This window comes from Polyodon spathula, chromosome 19 (genome assembly GCF_017654505.1).
Source record: "Polyodon spathula isolate WHYD16114869_AA chromosome 19, ASM1765450v1, whole genome shotgun sequence".
Classification (NCBI taxonomy): Eukaryota; Metazoa; Chordata; class Actinopteri; order Acipenseriformes; family Polyodontidae; genus Polyodon; species Polyodon spathula.
In genome coordinates, this window is record NC_054552.1 from 9466273 (window position 1) to 9488799 (window position 22527).

The 22527-nt window shown below is 37.9% G+C and overlaps 1 protein-coding gene across 6 annotated transcripts in view; it reads right to left on the reverse strand.

The window, feature by feature from the left end:
- Positions 1–8072: 8072 nt before the first annotated feature.
- LOC121295086 (MOB kinase activator 2-like) overlaps positions 8073–22527 on the reverse strand; it is an 84216-nt gene continuing 69761 nt past the window's right edge. For all 6 annotated transcript variants that reach the window (XM_041219409.1, XM_041219408.1, XM_041219407.1 and 3 more), the window contains exons 2-5: positions 17320–17480; positions 15971–16064; positions 10353–10477; positions 8073–9717 (exon numbers count right to left, since the gene is read on the reverse strand). In XM_041219409.1, coding sequence (XP_041075343.1) covers positions 9449–9717; positions 10353–10477; positions 15971–16064; positions 17320–17480 — 649 coding nt within the window. In that variant the 3' untranslated portion in view covers positions 8073–9448. The remainder of the gene's footprint in view (positions 9718–10352; positions 10478–15970; positions 16065–17319; positions 17481–22527) is intronic.

Consider the following 22527-nt stretch of genomic DNA (forward strand, 5'->3'; position numbering starts at 1 on the left):
CTCTCGGACTATATTAATCTATAGGATATACTGTAAATATGTATGAAATGTACAGTTTAATGAATTATAAACAAATTCAATGCTGAAGATCTTGAGCAGGCTGGGAAAGGTTGGAGAAGATCATGAAAATGTGACAGACAGACAGATGCCCATCAAGCTCCTTCAGTATACTGCATTCACAGTACCATTACTGTCCAATTCTAAATTATCATTCACAGTACCGTTACTGTCTAATTCTAAATTATCACCACAAAAAAAATGAACTAATCAAATCAATCAATGCACACAGTAATGGCCACTTCATTAAAAACATCCCTGGACTGTGTACAATATTACAATAACATACAAAAATGGTGCCTACATTATACATTTGACAGATCCAGAAACACCCCCTTCTTTATAATCCAAACATTGGCTCCATGCACTGAATCACACTGTAGACCTGGGTTTTGAACCACAGCACGACTCTCACTGCAATTTAACACTCATTCTCCTTATAAATGCGTAAGAAAATGTAAAACACAGCATGGGCAAGTCTATTGTCTTTCTTAAGTAACTTCAAATACATTACAAATGAAAATGCAATTCCAAATAGAAAAAGGAGACAGTGAAAATGGTATGCAAGATGATTCATAGTAAGAAAATGTGCTTTTCAAACCTACCCTTAGTAGGTGACTACACATTTAACACTTCTACATCTATGTATGGTATGATTGAACATATGATTACTTCCAACGCAGTGTTTAACACTGTATTGTTTAAACAGGGTGATTCATTAACAACGCATCACAGGAAAAAAAACATTATGTGTCAGTAAATATTAGTCACTGTTTAACAGTGATGAATCGTGATTCACTGACACACAGTCAATTACGCATTAACAGTGTACATCAAAGATTAATCAAAGTCTCTCACAAGATATGGCCTGTATGGTCCACATGACATTCTAAGTGACTGCTGCAATCCAGGCTCATGAGCATCTCAGCAGTATCCAGAAAAGTCAAAGCCACGTATCGTGACTGTGTGTGTTCCTGTCCGCCAGCGCTGTCTATTCAGTTCCCTCATGTTCTATTTCAATAGGATTGTAAATGTTTACCTGCATGTGGGTCACTGTATAAAGTCCTTGCTTGTGTCCAGGTTGATGGCAGTTTTCCAAATTGCAGCTCTGCTGTCATTCCCTTAAAGGCAGTGATCTCAGCACCCTGTGTAGATTAACCCAGATACAGAGCAATAGACATTGGGAACTGGAATTCCATCACATATATGTGGGGACAGTGGATGTAGAAACAGAGAACTCTAAACTGATTCTGCAGGAATGAAAATAACTCCCATTGCATAGCAGTTTGAGTCACTTCAGGTTTTATTTATTGTGAGCTTAAAGTAATTGAAGTGGACAAAAGAAGTCCATACATTTTACAGTACTTGTTGTGCAGTTATATTGGTCTTGCAGTTTTGTCAAGAGTCTATAACATAATAACAAAGGTAAATGCCATGTTCAAGTACCACTCAAAGGCAAGAACACTATGAGGGTGTGCGTTACTACCAAAAAAATAGAGACAAAGTGTAATCATATAAGACTGTAAACTAAAGAAAAATTTGACAAAGTTTGATTTAATAGCATGTTTTGTGAATTTCATGAATAGAAATGTTTTACAATTGAGTCACAATGGCCCCTTGGTTGTTCAAGTGTTAATCTGTGTTTCTTTCAAAACTGCACAACTACAGGACAGGTTCTGAGCAAAAATGTTACTGTAATGGTCAAACTGCTATGCAATGGGAGGCTAATTTCAATCCCCTGATCTGAGTTACAGTACATACAGCAGGATCCACACCATTACAACACTGCCATGTAAAAATACAGTACTGTAATGCTGATGTTATTTTTAATGCTGTTTTATTTATTAAAAATATTATAAACGCTGTGATCAAAGCTAACTTCTTTTCACTTAGTTCCCTACAAATAAAGTATATACTTTAAATGTATTAACTTATATTGTACAAAATTATTGATACAAGGGGGTGTACTTAAAATTGGTTTGTTCCGTTAGTAATTGCCCATTTATCTTAAGTACACAGCAGGTCTTTAAGAAGGTCTGGGTTTTAATCAGTCTCGTGTCACAAATGATGTTTGATGATCTCATCGTACATTAGTCCATATTACACAACCACCACACAATGATGCAAGCACAACTGGCAGTCCAAGACTGGGTGACAGGGGGCGTTCAGGGCAGAATTAAGGTGCGCTCGTAGACCTACAGGGGGAAATTTATGTGTCCTTACCGTGGCTCACTATAGCAAGTGCCACTGTTACTCACCAAAATAAAATTATGAAAACATCACATTATTTATTATTTTATTGTACCACTTTCACAGCTAAATTTATAACTACCCCCCCCCCCCTCCTCCACCCTCCACACACACACACACACACACATTAAATAAATTAGCCTACTACTTTATATATAATTCAAAACACATGCATATTTACCAGATCATTGTGTATTTTACTTTTACATTCAACTATAACTATCATTGGGAATACATAATGAAAATATGAAGTCAACAGATTGAGAAATCCTTGAATGATTTACACTGAATAGACAAGCACAGTATGGCTCTTCATTCAAGAGTCTGTAACATAATAACAAAGGTAAATGCCATGTTCAAATACCATTAAAAGGCAAGAACACTATGAGGGTGTGCGTTACTACCAAAAAAAACAAGAGACAAAGTGTAATCATATAAGATTGTAAACTAAAGAAATATTTGACAAAGTTTGATTTAATAGCATGTTTTGTGAATTTCATGAACAGAAATGTTTTACAATTGAGTCACAATGGCCCAATGGTTGTTCACTTTTATACAGTACTAGCCACACCTGTGTGCACCTAACCCGTTTCAAACTTAAAATAAAATCTTAAGTTTGTTTGTTTGTTTGTTTGTTTGTTTTTTAAACATGCAAGGTTAGCAGATTTGGAAACGGATTTACTCTTTGTAACCGTATAAATCGGTAACATACACAATAACGCAGCATCCATCACACTTACACTTTTAGAGAAAAAATGATTTAATGGCAAAACGGGCCAAATGTAATGCGCATTTTCAAACTTTTAAAAAAATTGTTTTGTTAGAAAACGTATACTTGTAATAACTCACACTTTACGTTGGATGAAAAAGCTTTCATTATTTCATATTATTATATCATTTACGTATTTATTTACTTCCGATTTACAGTAATTTTTAAGAATTGTAAGACAAGTATACTACTGTGAGAGGGTATTGAAACCGCCAACACAAGAGTTGGCTGCGCCAAGCTCCCCGTTCAATGGATCCTTTATCTTATGTTTTATTTAACTGCGGCGTGCGCATGCAATATAAAATGATTGTTTGGCCGACATCATGGTGCATATATACTTACCAAATGCAGTATTAGCTGGTGTTTTTATTTTATTTACAACGTTTTTGTTGAGGCCTCGACCGCACTCCCCCGACACGTAGGAAAACACCGAGTCGACTGCTCCTGCAGTTAAACGAACACACCTGTGTAGGATAATGTCAAACGCGTAACACACCAGGATAGATAACATGTTTCCCGGTAATACTACTATGAAGGACATTAATAATTCGATTTATTTTAAGTTTGCTGCTTAGGCCACATTAGGCAATACATTTTTAATTTTTTTTTTAGAGAAAGTTTGTTTCAGATTGTAGCGGTAAAATATATACAAAAATGGGCACTGGACTCTGACCATTACGAGACAGAATTGCAACATTCTGAGCCAGGGAGTTTTAATTATTAGAACACTATGGGTACGTATTTTTTTTTAAATGACGTGGTAGTGTCAAACATAATTCACTACCATGTCATTTTCTTACCATTCAGTTAAAATTTCTTGTATGTGCTGTGGACTGCAGCACACTTCAGTTAATCTGTGATGTACAATAGGACAGGTTATTGCTTCCTTAATATATTGTGTGTGTCTGTGAATCTGGATTGTAAAACATGAATCACTGCCCTAAAGAACTCGTTGTTTTTTGCTAAAAAAAAAAATGAAAGATTATATTTCTTCTTTTTCCAATTTGTGGAGTCTTACAAGCACAATTCACAACAGGTAGCAGACCTACTTAATAACACATATATACTACATCATAATAATAATTAATTGCTTACTGTAAGTACTGTGACTAGGATGAAGGTGTTTCTGGCAGTATCTGTTACTGGTTACGGTGTTGCATTAATCTTGCACTCGTAGCAGTACAGGTTATGTGTCAAATTTCACACTGCATGAGAACAGGTGCGATTTCACCATGCTAGTACAGTGGACTATCCTCTTAGAAAAAAAGGTGTTCCTGGACATTCTATACAGAGTAGAATTATAAGGTCTTTCTATAGAACCCTTGTTTAGTTTCTATAAAGAACCAGTCTTATAGACAAAAAACGTGAGGAGTCTATAGAATTCACATTGTAATAAATAAGGCTATAAAGGTTTGAAAATCCTAATCAGCAAACTATACTAAAGGTTGGATTTGGATTTTGCATTGATTATCACATTTTTTCCAACAAGTTTAATATTTGGTATTATCTAGAAGACACATGGCAAATCATATCAATTTAATACCGTTTGTGTAAATTATTGTAAAAAAAAAAAAAAAAAAAAGAGGACTATACATATTGTGTAAGATAGTGTAAATGATACACATCCATTGCTATAGAAGGCTATAAATATGAAGCATCAGATTTGTAACCCTTAGCCAGAATCTTCTGTCATAACAATGGATCTTTATAGAACCCATGCCGACAGGATAAAGGGTTCCATAGGAACAGCAAAAGGGCCATGTGGTTCTAAGGGCCCTTTTAACTACTAGCCAGCCACATGACTCTTCATAGTTTCAACTTCATATGTAATGCATGGATTAAACACATTTCCTAAGTGGAAATAATGCCATCATGTATTGGCATATTTTGCACTGGAAACATAAGAGGATGTCACTTGTGGGCAGTGTTGGCTGAGACTGTAACAGGGCTGGTTGTAGAAGCTAGTTGGCAGGTACTTCTGGATCAAAGACAAAGAAAGGTTTCCATTGCCCATTTTGAAAGGGTCACATGGCACTTTAATCGATGTTGTCCTAGCTGCCGGTGATAAACCTGCATCCTAATGTCAAAGAGAGAGCCGTCATGTTTTCTGCCACTGGGTGGATGAGGGTGCACTTTTGTAGGACAGAAAATCAAAGACAAGACATTGAGTCTATATCCCTTTGTTTTTGTTTTTTTTAAATACATTTTTTATATTATTGAAGCCAAAAAAATGACCTCAAAAACCAAACAATAAAATAAAAATAAAACATTGCAGAAAAAGTTGACTCTAACCCAAAGGTCAAGTGTAATGTGTTTTTATGCAATAGAGAAAGAAAGGTCTAAGGAACAAAAAAAATCCACTCTTCTAAAGAAAATAATAATAATAATAATAATTAAAACACCACAAAAGAAGAAAATAAAAACATCAATGACATATCATTTTTGCCTGGCTTTAAAATACCCATTGAAACAAGTTTTGACTCCAGACCCAACCATGCTATTATTAGCTGCATTGTGTGGCATTTCCTTCTAGAATTTGGTCTGGTAAAAAAGGATGGGACAGCTATCAGTACTTAATAAAATAACAAACTGAAGGAAATAAATCAAAAGAAATGATCAAAATTCTGTTTAACCATTATTTTAATGAAACATTTCCTAACCTCTTATTAGCTTAACAAGATTCTCAACACATCCCTTGTTTCACTCTGGAGTTTTTTTTTTTTTTTTTTAATTCCAGGTTTTATTTTTACTTTCATTCACTTGAAGCCTGTTTGTCCTGTCACAACATTGTATGTAAGTCTGATGGTTCTCAATTGACTTAATACCCCCCTCCTTACATTTCCTAAGAGCAGTGAATGTATGCATTTGAGAATGCTGTTAATATTTCAATGAGACAGGTGCAATATAGTCCTGCTTATTACATCTTAACATGACATTTTCTAAGCCTCCCCTCCCACTCATGAACCAAAGCTTCAGGTTAAAGCTAGTTTTCTTATTGGAGGGGAAATCAAATAGCAAGCTGGCTTGAGAGCACCTTTGAGACCCTGGGCTGCTGCTCTACCACAACTCGTAAGCTTACAGTGCAGTAGTTCAATTTAATGAATGAGTCATAAAGAGCTGGTTGTGGACCCAGTGAAGGAAATGGACTGACATTTTCAAGATTCATTTTGAACCTCCCATCCAGCCATATGATCAAAGAATAGATACTGTGTCCGGATTAGACTCAGCTCATATAAAATATAGGCTAAACTGTACAGGGTTCTAGTATGAACACCCTTCCATAGCCTATGTGCACATAGCACAAGATTCCCCAACAGATTGCCACTTGATCTGAATGCACAGAAACTTTCCCACTCCCCCCTTTCACATGACTGCCTAATAGGGAAATGTCATAAAAATCGGAAGGGTGCAATATTGTTTTCATCTCACAAGGGGGTGATTATGCCCCAGTCAGATACAAAACCCCAAAGCAGGTGATTTGCACATTTCTAGGTGGTGGAAGACAAGGCACAGCCTCTTTTGTAGAATATGGTTTAAGAAAAAAAAAAAAATGAGAAGGGGTTTACTAAAGTATGCAATAACTACTGCATACATTTTCAATGCAATTACTTGGATAACATTTTTAATTGTATAGAATTGCAAGGATCTGTTGCAGAACTCTACTGAACGACTTGATCAGACCCCACCACAAGAGCATTTGGGAGATGCACTACACTATACATAACTTGGGCCTTTGATTTTTACCCACTATGTACCACTGATATAAACCTGATAAAAACTTTTTTGTTTTTCAATTCAAGAGAGAAATCTGAAGTCTGAATGGTTGTTCCTTGTATTCAGCTACAACACACCAATCTCCACTTTGTTCCTTTTTACACAGTACTTACAATGTATAATAATTCAACCTTCAAACACACACACACACACAAACTGAACCAGTCTGAAACGATCAGTTGTTGAAGACCTTGCATTCAATCTCTCCTGCCAACAAAGATGATAGAAGGGTGAGCCAAGGCTTAAAAGAAATGGACAGTAGCAGCATGATGAGCCATAGTGCGATACTTCCTTCCTTAATCTGCCTCACTCTATCAAACTACCCCTGTAACTAAGCAACAGCCTGTACTCTGATTTCATACATGGTTAAGTAAGACCTGTTCAACCCCACACATTCAATATTAAAAAAAGCTTTTTCTTTTTTTTTTAGTTTTAGTACAACTTGCAATATAATAATTCATATCGATTTCTATGCACTTGCTTTCCAAGAGTTGTTCAAACCTCAGCTGATGTAAGAGTTCCACAACTTTGTGTCAAACAAATAAGAGGCTTATTAAATTACCCCAGGTTTTACTGTGCTGTTGTCCTAACTAAAGTGATACAAACAGATCTACAGAAGCAGTTGTTCTGACAACAGCTATTCTGAATATTCAAGTCATTCATCTTCCACATTTAAACTGATATATAGGTCGATTTGATTTCTGGGGATAATGAAATGGTTGCAGAAGTTTACATCGCTTTGGTGTAAAGTGGATGCTTGGGGTCTTTACCGCTTCACATTCTGACCACATCCCAAAGCCAGGCTTCCATAAGCAGGCTGTCCACAAAACTGCAGTTCTAATTATGAAGATCCATAATGGCTTGTTGTCCAAGTCAATCCGCAGCTCGGTAGATGGTTTCGAGTTTAAATTAACAGAAGGACTTAGTTCTCATACTAAACCCCCTTGATGAGCATGGGAGTCTTTGACTGCTCTTGAAATTACATTCAAAACAAGCAGATTATTCATCACACAGTTTTAATATTAGTCTCATTTAAAGGTCTGCAGTAAACTTCAATCATGAGGTGTACAGAGTTTGAGACTCCTAGAGTGCTGCACTGTATAGAGTGTGTGTATACACACACACACACACACACACACACACACACACACACACACACAAATACCATCACTTGAATCCCAAGTAGTTAAACATCAACTGAAATATAATGAGAGACTGAAGGTTGCATTTATCTTTTATTAGATAGTAGATTATAATTCACAGAGCGTAAAATATTAAATTGCTTTTAACTTATAATTATTTAAATACATAAAACATAAAAGCTAGAACTGAAAACCCTGCAAAATGTCAAAATAATAATAATAATACAAAAATATTGAACTGCACCTTTTCAGAATTCTCACGTCAGGGCTCGGCAGGTAAGAACCAAGTGGTGAACCGCCACCACAGCACCTGTCACCTATCTTATTCACCCTGCTCTTTAAATAATCCACTTATTTTAAAAATAATTTACTATTATTATGTTTATTGTTATATAAAAAAAAAATCAATTTAAAAGTCCTAGGGAGGGGTCTCTTTTGCCAAACAAAATTCTGCATTAAATAAACCGGCACGGCAGCCATGACTCATGCTTTACTCATTTCCCCCTCTTATTTTTTCAGGTGTGGTCAGTTAAACGTGTTCCTCCAGAGACCAAACATACCAATCTGCACGTGCAGAGGTATTTAACTTATCCACAGTCTGCCACTCTAAACATAAAGCTAAGAATGGTCCTTAACCCTCCCTTTCAGTGAATCTCAACACTGGAACATGTACACATTTGCAGACAATGCTTTGTCTTTGTCCTATGTATGCTTCTTTTCTAAACAGGAGCTATGGTGAAGTAACATAAAAATAAAAAAAACAGCGCCCTTTCACTGCCAACTGTGCAGTCTTAAAAAGGGGCTTAACTTTTGAAATGGCTCTTCTATTTATTTATTTAACCCTGCCTCAACACACCATGTCCCTTACTGCTCATTGAAGCCAGGGCTCATCCACCTGCATTAAAAGGGGTTACCAGCTGATTTAACTGAATTACAAAAATAAAAACCTAACTGGGAGTCCTCTCTTTCAGACAGATGCATTCTTGAATATCGCAGTAGATGGGAGATAGTGTGAATCAACAGCAACATCCCAGAAGCCGTTAACTCACCCCCTCTCCATCTGTGGTATTAAGCAGAAGCCACTACAAATTAAAAGTTTTTTTTTTTTTTTTTTTTTTTTTTTTATAACATTACACAATAATACATTAAAAAGTGGCAGCACCACCATCCAAATCTGAGGCACAGAAAAGGGGTGAGAAAAGGAGAGTGAATTAATGTTCCAAAAAAAAAAAAAAAGAATAAAATAAAAAAAGCGTGGTTTGTTTTTAATGAAACGGCGGGCAGCAGGTTTGCCTTGGGAAAGCTCACTCGCATCTCCCTGCACGGGTCCTTTCTTACTCAGTCTAGATTTTTGTAATTTTTTTTCTTAAAGAGCTACTACTGTCCCATATTGTTCTTTTCATTTGTTTTGTTTTTTTATTCCTCGCCATAGCACCAGGAAGGCAGCGGGGAGAGTTCATCTCTCCTTCACGTGGTTCTGGGCGTCAGCCGAGATGCTACAGAGGACGTCACTCAGGTCGTCCATGATGGAGGTCTCCTTGGGGTCCACCAAGTTGAATTCCCTTATAAATACAATGAAATGTGCGTAGAGTGTGTTTAAGTGTCCCTGCAGGTCCAGCGCCACTGTCTCCTTAAAGTGTGCCCAGTAGATGTGTGCCAACACGTGGAACAGGTACCTACAGATCTTCTTCACTAGCGACTCGAACGAGTTGGGGAACTCTTTCCCTGCAAGAAAAAAAATAAAAATAATTACAATTGTGTGGAATAGCCAGCATCGCACAGAAATGAGAAAATCATGACTCTGATGCTTAACCGAAATACCATATTTGGCCAGCAGATGGCACTCATGCCACAAGTGTGTGACTTTGTATAGTTGGGCTTGAAAACTTCTCTGGTACCCTCAAATTAATTCAATTATACTATTAAATCTACACAAAACCAAAACAGGACGCTATGTGCAGCAGAAACTCCACCAGGTAATGTCTGTAAATACTAACGTCTCTAACACCTTGATCCTTTCAGAACCTGAAATAAAAGTTAGTTCTAGCGTCGACTCGGGCTGACTAATAGTTTAAATTTGCTGTCTGTGACATGTGTGAGTCAATCTGAAAAGGCTCTAACAGCATTAAAATGACTGTCAATGTGTCATGATTGGAAACTACATATACTGGTGAACTGCTCTTGTGATTACTGCATTATAGGGTCCAGGGTTAATATAGTTTAATAAAACAATTTTATATTGTAGCAAAGAAAGAATAGCAAGTGGTTTCTCCCAAGTTTTGTCCTTCATCAACCCTAATGTTTCAAAGTTCCTGAGCAGTAGGTAATGCCAGTCCCCCATTAAGAGCTTGGGTACACACCGTATTTTGTTGGAAAGATGTCGTCATCTGTTACCAGCTTCTGCACCAAACTCATGACGAAGTCGACGTACTGTGGGGCGGTGCACTTGGTTTTCTTTCCCCTCTCATCGTTCCAGTAGTATTGTCTGTGGGAAGAAAGGGAAGTGAACACAAATACTGTTTGGGGTAATCTGATGAGAAAGAGAATATCACAGAGAGCCAGCACTATCAAGTCTCCTTTAAATCGTACCCTTTTTATATTAAAGTTGCAGTGTTATTGTGCTTCTTAACAGGCTGCTAGTGTCATGGGAAGCAGACTGGGTCTGTTTTCCCTGAAACAAGAAACCATGACAAGGTGTTCATTATTAACGCCACACTCTGGGTGCAATGAGGCTACAAACTTTGTTGGCCTATGATGTCACTCCCCCTGGCCTGCAATACTGAAGATATAGTGAATTCCTTGGGAGTTTTTTTTTTTTTTAACAACAAAAGTATAAAGGATAAAGAATACATTATTTATCAGTACAAGTCCAACAATAAGACGTAGAAAGCAATGCATTTATTCACTCATGACTGGTTTTGTAGTCATAAGGTTAAGGCAGTAGAGGATTCCTGCTAACCTGACTAGATAGCAGGATTTATACCTGAAATTATTTCAAACCATTTTCAAAATTAGCCTTTTTATATTCAAAACCTATTGGACTAAACAGGAGAAGTGCTGTTGCCCCAGCAAATAACAAATCTGTTTGCACATGTTGACTGTGTTACAATAAGGATTTTGCTCCTTTCCCATAGTTATCTTTTCGCATCTAGTCTGTGAAGTTTTATTTGTCAGTCTTACTTTTACACATACCACTGTATCTCTGTATGCCAAGGTCAAGGAAGAAGAGTCCCTCTGCAGACAAAGAGTACACACAGTTCCAATGTCTTTCCCCATAACCCAGAACACACAATTCCCTCAGGAGACAGGTTCTCTATAACTCAGCTTTAAAAGGGCATTGCTCAAACAACAACCACTGTGCAAAAGGCAACAAGCCAATTTCTGAAATCATTAACTTGGTTAAACACACATCTCCAGACCTACTTCATCTCTCTAAGCAACCTGTCTGAATTCATGTTTTGGGTCACATCATCCTTTGTTTCAGGGTTGAGCAAGAGTAAAGAGAGTGCACACATTTCCAGTAAAACCTGTCATTTATGAGAGTTAATTTGTCAGTCTCTTTTTTTTTTGGTGAAATTTCTGATAAATGAAAAGTTCACTGGTGATGTGAGTTTTGTGGTCTCCACTTGCGTAAGAAAGAAATGTGACTATTACAAAAACACTGTGGCAGTCTAAAAGGCTAAAAAACACACCTATCCAGTGAATGAGATTTATAAATGTAATGTTCAGTATCACACTGGCATAACGTGTTCTTGACCCATCCATTTAAATGAGCATGGATTTAGCAATGTAGATTTTTTTTTTTTTTATCACTTCAAATTATCAGTTTTACTTTCAAATGCTTGAGTTAGGCCCTAGTTCATACTTGTTTGTGATGCTGGTACAATAAAACAATGTTCGAAGTTTATTCTATCAATTATTCAGTATTACACTGACTCTCCTGCAGCCATACATACAAAAACTGCTCATTGTATGACCTGTCTGGCTCTGATGTGTTTGTTCTCATACAAAGACTGGGTTATTAAAACTACACAGGAGTGCAGTACAATGTAGTTGGAGCCAATAATGTCTGATATTTAAAAGTAGCCTAGAGCTGTGTGTTAGTACCAGAGTGTGAGCCAATGATGCTGTGCTGGAGCTGTACAACAGCAGAGTTTGCTTTGGGAATCTTGTTATGGCAACAGCCTCAATGGTATCTTGTTTACAGTACTGTGCTTGGCTGCATAACTAGGATTTCACCTCTGTACTTTTAGGGAGAGAGGGAGATGGGTTGAGAGAGGTAGAGCGAGAGAGAGAGAGCGATCATATTAAAATGTTGCTGTTTTCCCCATGTGATGGTAGATTAGAGCTATACATAGTCATTGTGTGATGAATTCTGTAACTATCAGAATGGTCATGATGGAGCTCTAGATTGTGGATGATTGTCTTATTTCCTCTACCACAGGGCTTCAAACAAATCTCCCCGCTTGAGTCCTATAAAGTGGGAAGGGTTAATTATCTACAACTGAGTTAAGGAACCTCTCTAATCCCAAATAAAATAGACGCAGGTTCAATGTAACCAAGATACTCCAAGGTAAAGCAACAGGCGATTATACCCATTCCAGTAAAAATACACCCTACCCCTCAACACAGTCCTTATTATTGTACAGTTCCATTTTAAATCGATTTGTTGGCTCTTTCGATTCTAGTATTGTTTAAGGAACTTAAGATGCTGTGAAATCTCTCCCTATTGTTAGATTAACAGCAAACTAAATATCTCCAGGGAGACAGATGGTGCAGGGGACCAATAACTTTTAGCCTTTTTATCTCTGGGAGGGTTCAAAATTAGCTCATGTCACTTAACACCATCTCAGTCCACATATACATCTGGACCGCTGGCAGTCCAGTGTCTGCTTGAGAGACACCCTGGGCAGAATGACAGTGGGTATTCAGGTTACAGTAGAGGAAAAAAAAAAGTGATGGTAATGCATATTGAGTAAGATTTACTGGAATTTTCATATTAAATGACTAGGAAATTCAAGAACATATTATTCATGGCAGATCTATGTAAGCATCTTTTCTGACTAATTGCACATACTTTCTAAAGCCACAGCATACTGGCTCCTGCCTGCAGCTGATGTGATTATGAAACTTGTTATCAACTTGTATTTTTATTTTTTTTTTAAATCACACAAGCATTCTAGGAGACATTTGTTGCTGGATGCACACAGAGGCTGTTGTACAATAAAACCAATGGGTTCCCATGCCAGCTGGAATCCACACAAACTGATCCACTAGAAAGATAACCAACAGATTTGAACACACTGCCAGCTCACTATTGAAAGTCCTTTACTGTATACGATACCCAGTCAAACAGCAGAGACGGGTCTGAACAACAGGAAGGTATTTCATGATATACTACAACATACATTCTGTCCAATGCAAAGTGCACTCTGTACACTGTAGTGGGGGCAGTCACACTTGCACTGAAGACCACCTGTCTGCAATCAATCCCAGTCCACTGTATTTTCTGTATTTATTTTTAATAAAATCTCCCAGGACTTGATCCGGGTTTATTCAAATAAATACAGAAAGCGATGCAAATTATTATTTTTTGCCGGTTTACATATCAGGTGTAATACTGGCAGATGGGCAAATGTTTTATTTGGGATGTTGGTGGACCCTTATGACACGCATTGGTTAACACCACAAAATGCTTCTTTTTAATAGCGTGCCTGATTAGACCAGTGGCTGCCAGGAGATAAGACACCTGGTGGAACAAGGTTTGTGTTTTGCTGGAGTTCCACTCTGGCGGGCTGCATTCTCCTTTGCTCTATTCTGTATACAATACGCACAAGATATTTGTATCTAGCATAGGGGTTGTTTACATTTTTTTTTTTTTTTTTTTTTTTTTTTTTTTTTTTTTTGAGAAGCAATAAATCAGAAAATGTTCAGAAACATTCGGATGAAGCCTTTATCGCAGGGCAGCTCATGATGCACATCCAGATAATCCAGGGCTTGAAAGAAATGACATTCCCACTTGGACTGTATATACTGGCTGCTGCATTCCCAGACAGCGGTCACATTCCCAGACAAAGCTACATTAAAATGCCTATCAGCAACATAGTCGAAAAGCGTTTGGACCAGATAAGAGATAGCGTCACCAGAGAGTCTACTCAGTGATGATTTTAAACCTGGCTGACTGCTTACTACTAGGGAAATTGATGGGTTTGAATAACCATTATCAGGGCAGTATGAGGGCACAATAAATGCCCACTTCCCCTTCAAAAAGATGCTATTTCTCCAATAAACACACGGTTCTGGCAGTGAACAAAAAAATAGTCTGTGTACCCACCCATTTTGGAAGATACAGTCACCCCCAATCCTACCTGCATAGTGTCTTTCATTGCACTATTGTTAATGAACAAGGTTAATATTAAGGATATACTATTGCTTAGTATTCTGGTGACAATGGAATTACATCCCTATTATATAAAATGGCTGGGTCTGCATTACTCCTTATATTAATTGCACGTCAGTATTTAAAGAATAAGGCTGCAGATAGATGTAAAGGATTTTGTTTCCCCCTAGACTGGAGATAATAGATGCTTGGTGTTTGCATACTGTCACAATGCTACGCTGAGGTCTTCAAAAAGGGTCACTGTGCTTTTAAAATTACTAATTACAAGGCAAACAGAAGATTTATACAAACTGAGGGCTTCTTATTAAGTTCTAACAGGGTTTGCCAGCTAAACCAATAGGACATGCAAAGTTCCCCAACCAAGTTCGATAGTAAAAAACATGAGGTAAGTGCATTTGCATTGCGCCTGTCTCCAAGGTACTTATTTAAATCAGCTAGGATTGTAAAGGAATAAGTTTGGAGTTCCTTGTAAATATTAGCTTGGGTGGTGCAATGCTTGCCTAGGAATTAGATGAAGGTGGCTTTTTGATCCCCAATAAGAGGATGTGTATAAAACAGTATGTCAGGATTACATTAGGACTGCTATATACTGTAAATCATGGTACTCTATAGTGGTCCCAGACTGTTAAATAATATGCAAAATGTTTGCATGCATACCAATTTATTGACTAGTTGTAGCTAAATTCATTACTGGTTTCAAAGCCAATCTATAATGTTTTTTAGAAAAAACATTTAGTCACTGGGCAATCCCTGACATTTGCTAATGCCTGACACACATCTTGCTAGATCACAAGAAATGTATATCGCACGGTTCTTGAGTTTCAGAGAAGACTTGCTTGCAGGCAGACTGTTTTTTTGTTTCTTTGTGCTTGCCTTTGATGAATCCTCTTTTCTTTCCCTAAACATTTCTTCTAATACACACAGACGGGTGCGTGCACGTGCAGATCTCTGACATTACAAAGGCGCCGTTAGCTCTTCACAGCTGCACAAAGGAGAAGGCGACAGTACAAAATTGTGTATTTCTGGCACCTCAATAAAAAGCATATTTGTGGTTTATTTTATATTATTACACAAATAACCCTTTTTGTTTTGGCTGGTTGATCAAGACTTGAATCCCTACAGCAGTTTCCATGGTAGTCGGGGTTGAGGGCTGGATATCTGCAGCAACTCTGTACCAAACAGACTTTGGACGCATGCTCCAGTCCTCACTAGAAATGAGACGCATCTAACAGTTGAGCAATTTATAAAATGATGCCTGCTGGCCCATTAGAAATATATATTCTATCCTTGTTTTTATCTGAAACAGTAAGGTTCCTCTTTGTTGTTGTGTGCATGACACATCCCTGTTCATAGTTACAGTGATATCCTCTTGATAATACAGCTTCTTTTGATACTTCCAGTCTAACAGGAAGGGTTTTTTTTGTGTTCCGGTTCAGCTAGATGTGGATTTGGGCCACTGTTGTAGTTGGAGGTCTCTCATGTTTTCTAGGACTGTCACCGCTCCATGTTAATATCATTGAAAATGAGTACTTCTCCGTCTACATTTTGGGTGACAAAAAACAGAAAGCAGTTACTTACGTATTGCATGCCGACATGGCCTGACAGGTCTCCCCAGTACAAAACTCTGAGATTGTGCTATACTGTAGGTTTATGAGATTGAAGAAGGTTGTTGCTGTTAAATGAAAGAAAAACAAACAAGAGAAAAAATATTGGTAAGACCGGTGACAAGAGACAACCACAAACCTTCACTAACGAGCCCCACAGTTAAACCCTGCAGAATCTGTAAGAAAGAAAAAGCACTTTATCATGCAGTGCTCCACACACACACACACACGCATGTCGCTAAAAGTAAATACTAGGTTTTCAAAATAACAACTGCCATTTTCAATTATCATTTGTGACACAAATCAAACTATTCACTGAACCCGAATTGCAAGGCCCCACTTTGCTGTACTATCTCTTATAATGAGGTACAATTACCTTACAGCCTCTGTACAAAGACACTTTCAATAGCACTGCTTTTCATATGAAGTGCTATACACTAAACACTAATTATAAGGCTTAGTCATTATACTGTTCTGTGCATAGGTTCATATAAACACACACCCTTTATAATACAACGACTTCAAAACACTACTTTAGATGAAAAACAGGGCAGCTTTACAGTTCTGCCTAAAGTCAGCTTGCAGGTATGATACATTTAACACCACTGTAAAGCTCTTTCATGGCAGGCAATGCAAACCAAAAGGATACAGAGTTTGCCTGAAGACAAATCTTTGTCTTACGTATACAACTTATCTAACATCCCTTTGTTTCCCCATTGCTGATTGAAAACAGGCAACAGCGTGTTAATTTCTACTTTGACAGAGGTTTTATTCATTAGAGCACTATAAAACGGATGAAGGTGATATCTCATTATTCATAACACTCAAATAACACTGTATGACATACAAAAAGTAGGAAACAGAAACTTGGTAATAAAATTAGACAGGACAATTGGAGGAGAAGCCCTTGTATGACGCAACAACATTACTGTAAATGGCAAAAGACGACAACATTACTTTGCTCAAACACAAATTCAAAATGTACTGAATTATTAGGGCGGCAGCTGTAAGCTGACAGACATTTCATTGAGTACTACATGATCCACAGGACAATACAAGCACAGCAAACCTCTGCATATCAAAACCACTTGGGACCGGATCCTGTTCACATTGCTACTGATCGACATCTGTACCAAACTGAAAATGCCCACTCTATTGCCCAAGTTTGTTTTTCATGCTGACAAGCTTAACAAAAATAGGTAATAACAATAAAGAGACATGCTTATCACAGAATTACAGTTGGGCTTATGCAGCAGCTATCGGCATGCATTTCATGGTATAGGTTAGGATTTGCTAATACATCCAGTCCACCTAGCGACTTACTATTGCTTGCTAGCCATTCGTTGAGATCGATTTCTCGGGGTAGCACGACCAACTCCTTCAGGTCTATATCGGTGACCCTGACTTTAGTGTATTCGCTCTCTAGGTAGAGCTTCTTTTCCTCTGTAGGTGGCTTCTTACCATTGGGCTTCGTTTTAGACTTCCTGTGAGAAACAAAGAAATAGACAGGCGTTAACCTTCTCCAGCAGCTTGCACAGCTAAAGGATAGAGAAAGCAGAGTAGTCTAGTGTTAGATGCTATAAAGTAGGCAGGGATTGAGGCAATCTCTTTAAGTTTATCAGAGTAACTGCATAAAATTCAGCTGTCTGGAACCAAATTACCTCTTCAAAATAGAAAAAGCACTTCTAGACACAGTACCCCATGCTGGTTTAAAATATTTACAAAGATACTTGCTAAATAAACAAATATTATTATTATTATTACTACTACTATCAATTGTCAAAACATTTTGGGCCAGATTCAGTGTAAGGTTTTGTAAAAGGATTTAAACCAGCCATGTTAAATAAAACAAATTACAAAAACACTCTAGAAAGAAACAAGCAAGACAAACCCAAAAGGTGTTGTGCACAGTATTTACCTTTTCATAAACTATAAACTGGGTTATTTTATTACACAGCATTGTAACTTCTGACTTTGCTGATTAACAGCAGGTACATAAACACTGAGGCTATTGTTTTTACTTCCAATGCTATTTTTAAACACACAAACTCCACTTTTACAGCCAAACTGCAGATCTCAAAAAACCTTCAGAGGTCACGAGAGACAAAGCTGGGAACAGCAAATAAACCACACCAGGATGTAAACTGGGATTTAAAATATGCACACAGTACATACAATATAATAGAGACAATGCTGTTTACTTTACAATACACCATAGAGACCCAGACCTCCTCCTGATTAGTTATTTTTTTGCCTGGTATTTATGTTGCTATCTGACATAGCTTCCTTCAGATTTTCTGGAGGAGAGGTGCTCATTGGTAATGATCTTTAGTCAACCAGTCCCTTGAGATCAGGATCAGTGCTCACCATTATTCAGCTCTGCTTGACCTCGTGCTTTACCTTGATCTTGTGACCATGAACCTCCGGTTATTACTGTATTTTCATTTGCACCATAACAGCAGAACCAATCCACCTGCTCAGCAAATGAAACCTTATGAGCTGCTTATTCAGCTGATCTAAATACTCATACCAATGCCTTTCAAAAAGTTCAAGACAGAAAACAGAGGCCCATATTCATTTACAGATGTTGGCTTTCATCGCCATGGTAAACAAAGGGCCCAGTTTAAATGATGTAGGCTAAATGAAGACTGTATCAGCAGAATTATTTGAATAAACCCCCAGGTCAAATAGACCTACTAAACTCAAAATACTGGACAGTAGTTTTAAAAAGCACTGGTGTCAAATGATACAGCTCACATAAAAAAGGTATCAATGCACGCCTCTGTTTAGAAGCTGCTTCCTCTTGTGTACTGTACGTCAAAATGCCACAACTTCAGTGATATTTCGCCCCAAAATAACAAACCAGCCCCCTTGCTCTTCTACAGTGTATGGGGTGTAGAGAAAGAGGGCTCTGTGTGTCCTGCAGACAGGGAGACGCTCCTGACCTTTACACAGCTGGCCTGTGAGTGGCTCTGTGTCATTCCAGCACCAAGCCTGTGGTCTGCCTGCCCTTTCCACACAAACCCTTCCTTTGTGCGAGTCTGCTGCTGTGTACACTACCTGGGCTGAGCGCCTTTCAGTAGACACCTCATCTGTATAACCAGCTCACAAAATTAACAAGAGGGGCTCTCAGCTATTTATAAATGGGCAGTCGAGAACACTAGAGACATAAGAACTGCTAACCCATATTAGCTCATGCATTAACTGATCATAGAACCACTAAAATATCTAAAGACACTATCAATTAAATATCAATCACAACCAAAAGCAAAGTATTTGATAGTATTAACAATGTGCATGTTCCACCATATCTAAGCCTTTAATATCAAGCCTTTAATGAAGAACTTAAAAAAACACTCAAATCAGATTTTAAAAACTTCAAAGTAGACTTTCACAGTCCATGATTGACGATTATTTCAGCCAGCAGTATTAGACAAAGTATCATCCACATGATCCCTTGCAATACAGCTCATATTGTATTGTGACTGTCGTAAATGAGCAGAAATGCTACGTGTTGTGGTTTCACTGTTACATCGTTACACCAAGATATTTATAAAGCATAAAAGAACACAATTAAGTAGAATGTTAATATATGAATAAAGGCTTTTTCTTATTTCTTATTGATTGTGTGGGTGTTTTTGCGCTTGTGTAGAGCATACCTGAACATGGTGGCCCAGACAAACAGGTAAACACAAAAGAAGCTGAACCAGTAATAATTGTTTTTGTTGCCGCTTGCAAACACCTTGGAGGAGCAGTGAAATATCTCCTGGTTAAGCAGGTGTTCAAAATATTGCTGGATCTTTTGGCTGAAACCTAAAAGCATAAACTGCAAGTTTATTGTATAGCAGCCTGTCTGGTGGTCTTATGTAAACACTTTATTTATTGCACATCATTTTTTACTGCTAATGATTTTTTTTTCTTTGTTTAGGACACCAAATGGGGACTGCTGCTGCCTAAAGCAGAGAGGAATTTGTTAAACAGATATCATGTGTTATATTTCAGTTTAAAATCGCATATGTGCAATCTGAACAGTCGATTCCATTAATTCTTAATTTAGATTTGCTGAAGTATAAATGTTTTCTTAGCTGTTTCAAGGAAAAACTACAGGGTCAGGTCTCCAGCTTCTCTTATAGTAAGGAAACTACTATATGCTATATGCTATAAGGCCCTCCGAGGAGTTCAAGTCACAGAGCATAATATTGCCACATCTTTGCAAAGTAGCAAAGTCTGTACGAATTCATTCTCTTGGAGGTGAATGTAATTGGCTTGCGTAGACAATAAACTAATCAGTAGCCAATAACATAAAAATGCCTGTGGGTTGGCTGGTGCAATCATCCATTGCTTACAGTGTATGCATGTTCAGTTATTGGGAGAATGGCAAAGACAAAAGATGGCATCCACGTCAATCAGATAAATAACTGCATCCTCACATTGTACCAGCCTGGTTTACTGATTCATCAAACAGGAACAGCAATAAAAAAAAGACACAGCAGAGAGTTGTCAAATGTTTCTCCCTTTGTAATTGTTTTCTGGCATGTCGGTTTGTAGGCTCCCTAGAATCATATAAAATAGCTGATCTGTACAGGCGATGGGTAACAGCCAGGGATATAGAGTAGGTACAGTACAGTATGTGTTTGCATTTGCATTGAACTGACAATCTTGCAAAGCAATTTAACTGCCCAACATACGGATTACTTTACTACAGTAAATTATCTCCAATACAGCCCTTTTACAGAAAATGTAATTATCAACCAATAATTAAAACTAACACATTTTACATATTCATGAAGTCACTGAAACTGCCTTTTTTATTCAAATATCAGATAAGCTACCATTTCATATTATTGGTACAGTACTCTTAACATACTGGCCAAAGCTCTAGGAACCTACTTCGGACAATCTTTGGCACACCCACCCATTGGACTGAGTGTAGAACTGAAGAGAACAGGCCCTTTGGTTGTCAAAGGATAAAACTACACCTCCACTGCCAGAACCCTTATTTGCAGCTCCTGTCCCAGCTTTCCGGCCTATGCTTCCACACCCTCTATTAAAATAAAATTAATCTTTTAAAAGGGACTGTGTCTGATTCCTTGAACACTGCAGCCTGTAAGAAACCATTTCCAGGTGTAGAAAGACGGCAGGTTATATGGAGCATGATTTATTTTTCTTTATCAAGTCCTTGCCAAATCCACAAGCTCAAAGTCATTCACTATCGATGATGCTTTGATTTCAGGTACATAACTGGAGCAAGGAAATGCTAGTCAGTCTGGTTCCCCAACTGCAATGTTGAGGGACAGTTCTGGTTCAAAGAAGCAGTATCTAATCCAAGAATTGGTAGCGAGAAGACCTTGTTAACAAGATCTTCTTTGCCATGCCTCTCCAACCTTGGTTGCTACTTTGCCACATTCGACCCACCCAGCTGTTGAAGTTTATAGGAGAATAATTTCTGCCACCTGAGACATTTCGCCTAAACTGTACTGCTTGGGGTTATATCAGTTTCTAAATCAGTCCCACCCAGCTGTTGAGACAGTACATACTGCCCTGACGGAGCACCACTGCTGGGCAGCTCTGGGGAAGAAAATGCACATGGGTAAGGCTCAAACCACAAGGTGCTCAAGGCAATTCAGTGACCAAAATGTAGAATAAAAGAAAACTACTTTTCAACGACGTTTGTCATTGAAATTATTTTTGAAGACACTGAAAAAGACTTTGTCTAAATGTTTGTCATTTTAGTATTTCAAAATTTAGCACTATTTTGAGTTCAATAGTTACTGTATGGATTACTCCAGAAATCCCCCAGCTATAAATTATTATCCCAAAGGGGGCCAGAAGCCAGTGTTCATGTCCACTGAATAACTAGGCGGAACTCCGACTCACTGCTTCTCCTTTAATTGTCCACTGGCCCGTTCAATTATTACATAACCACACAAAGGATATCCTGCAGATTACTGAGGGTGAAGTCTGGCAGTGAAAATCCTCTATCCTGGGAGAGAAAGCTAAATAGCTGCCAGACAATCTAAATTGAAAAGGGGGTGGAGAGGGAGTGTTAGCTAAGGATTTGTAATCCCACCCCAGGACAGCGGACTCAATTCTCTTTGGTCCCCATAAACATAGAGCTGGTTGGGTGTGACAAAAATATGAGTTACCAAGGTTTAGGCAAACACAGTGCACTAACAGTCCTCTTGCGACGTTGTATTTTAAAACTTCTGGAATCTAACCATTTTGATAAGGTTTCAAATCCCATTATGAGGAAGTATTTAATTCTGTTATTCACCTGCCCTACTATAGCAGGCTGTGTGGGTTACGTGGAGTTCTACTGTAACTGGAAGGAAGCTTTTCATCAAACCTCTAAACAATTAAATCAAACCACACAGAAAACAAGTAGATCATCATATCTACAAAACAATATGCCCACAAAAAACACTGACACACATACAGTTCACATTCCTAGGAGAATTGGGCAGGTCATTCTCTGCATGCTCAGTCCTGTCTGTTTTTACACACCAATGGTTCTGGAATTCATACTGTAAT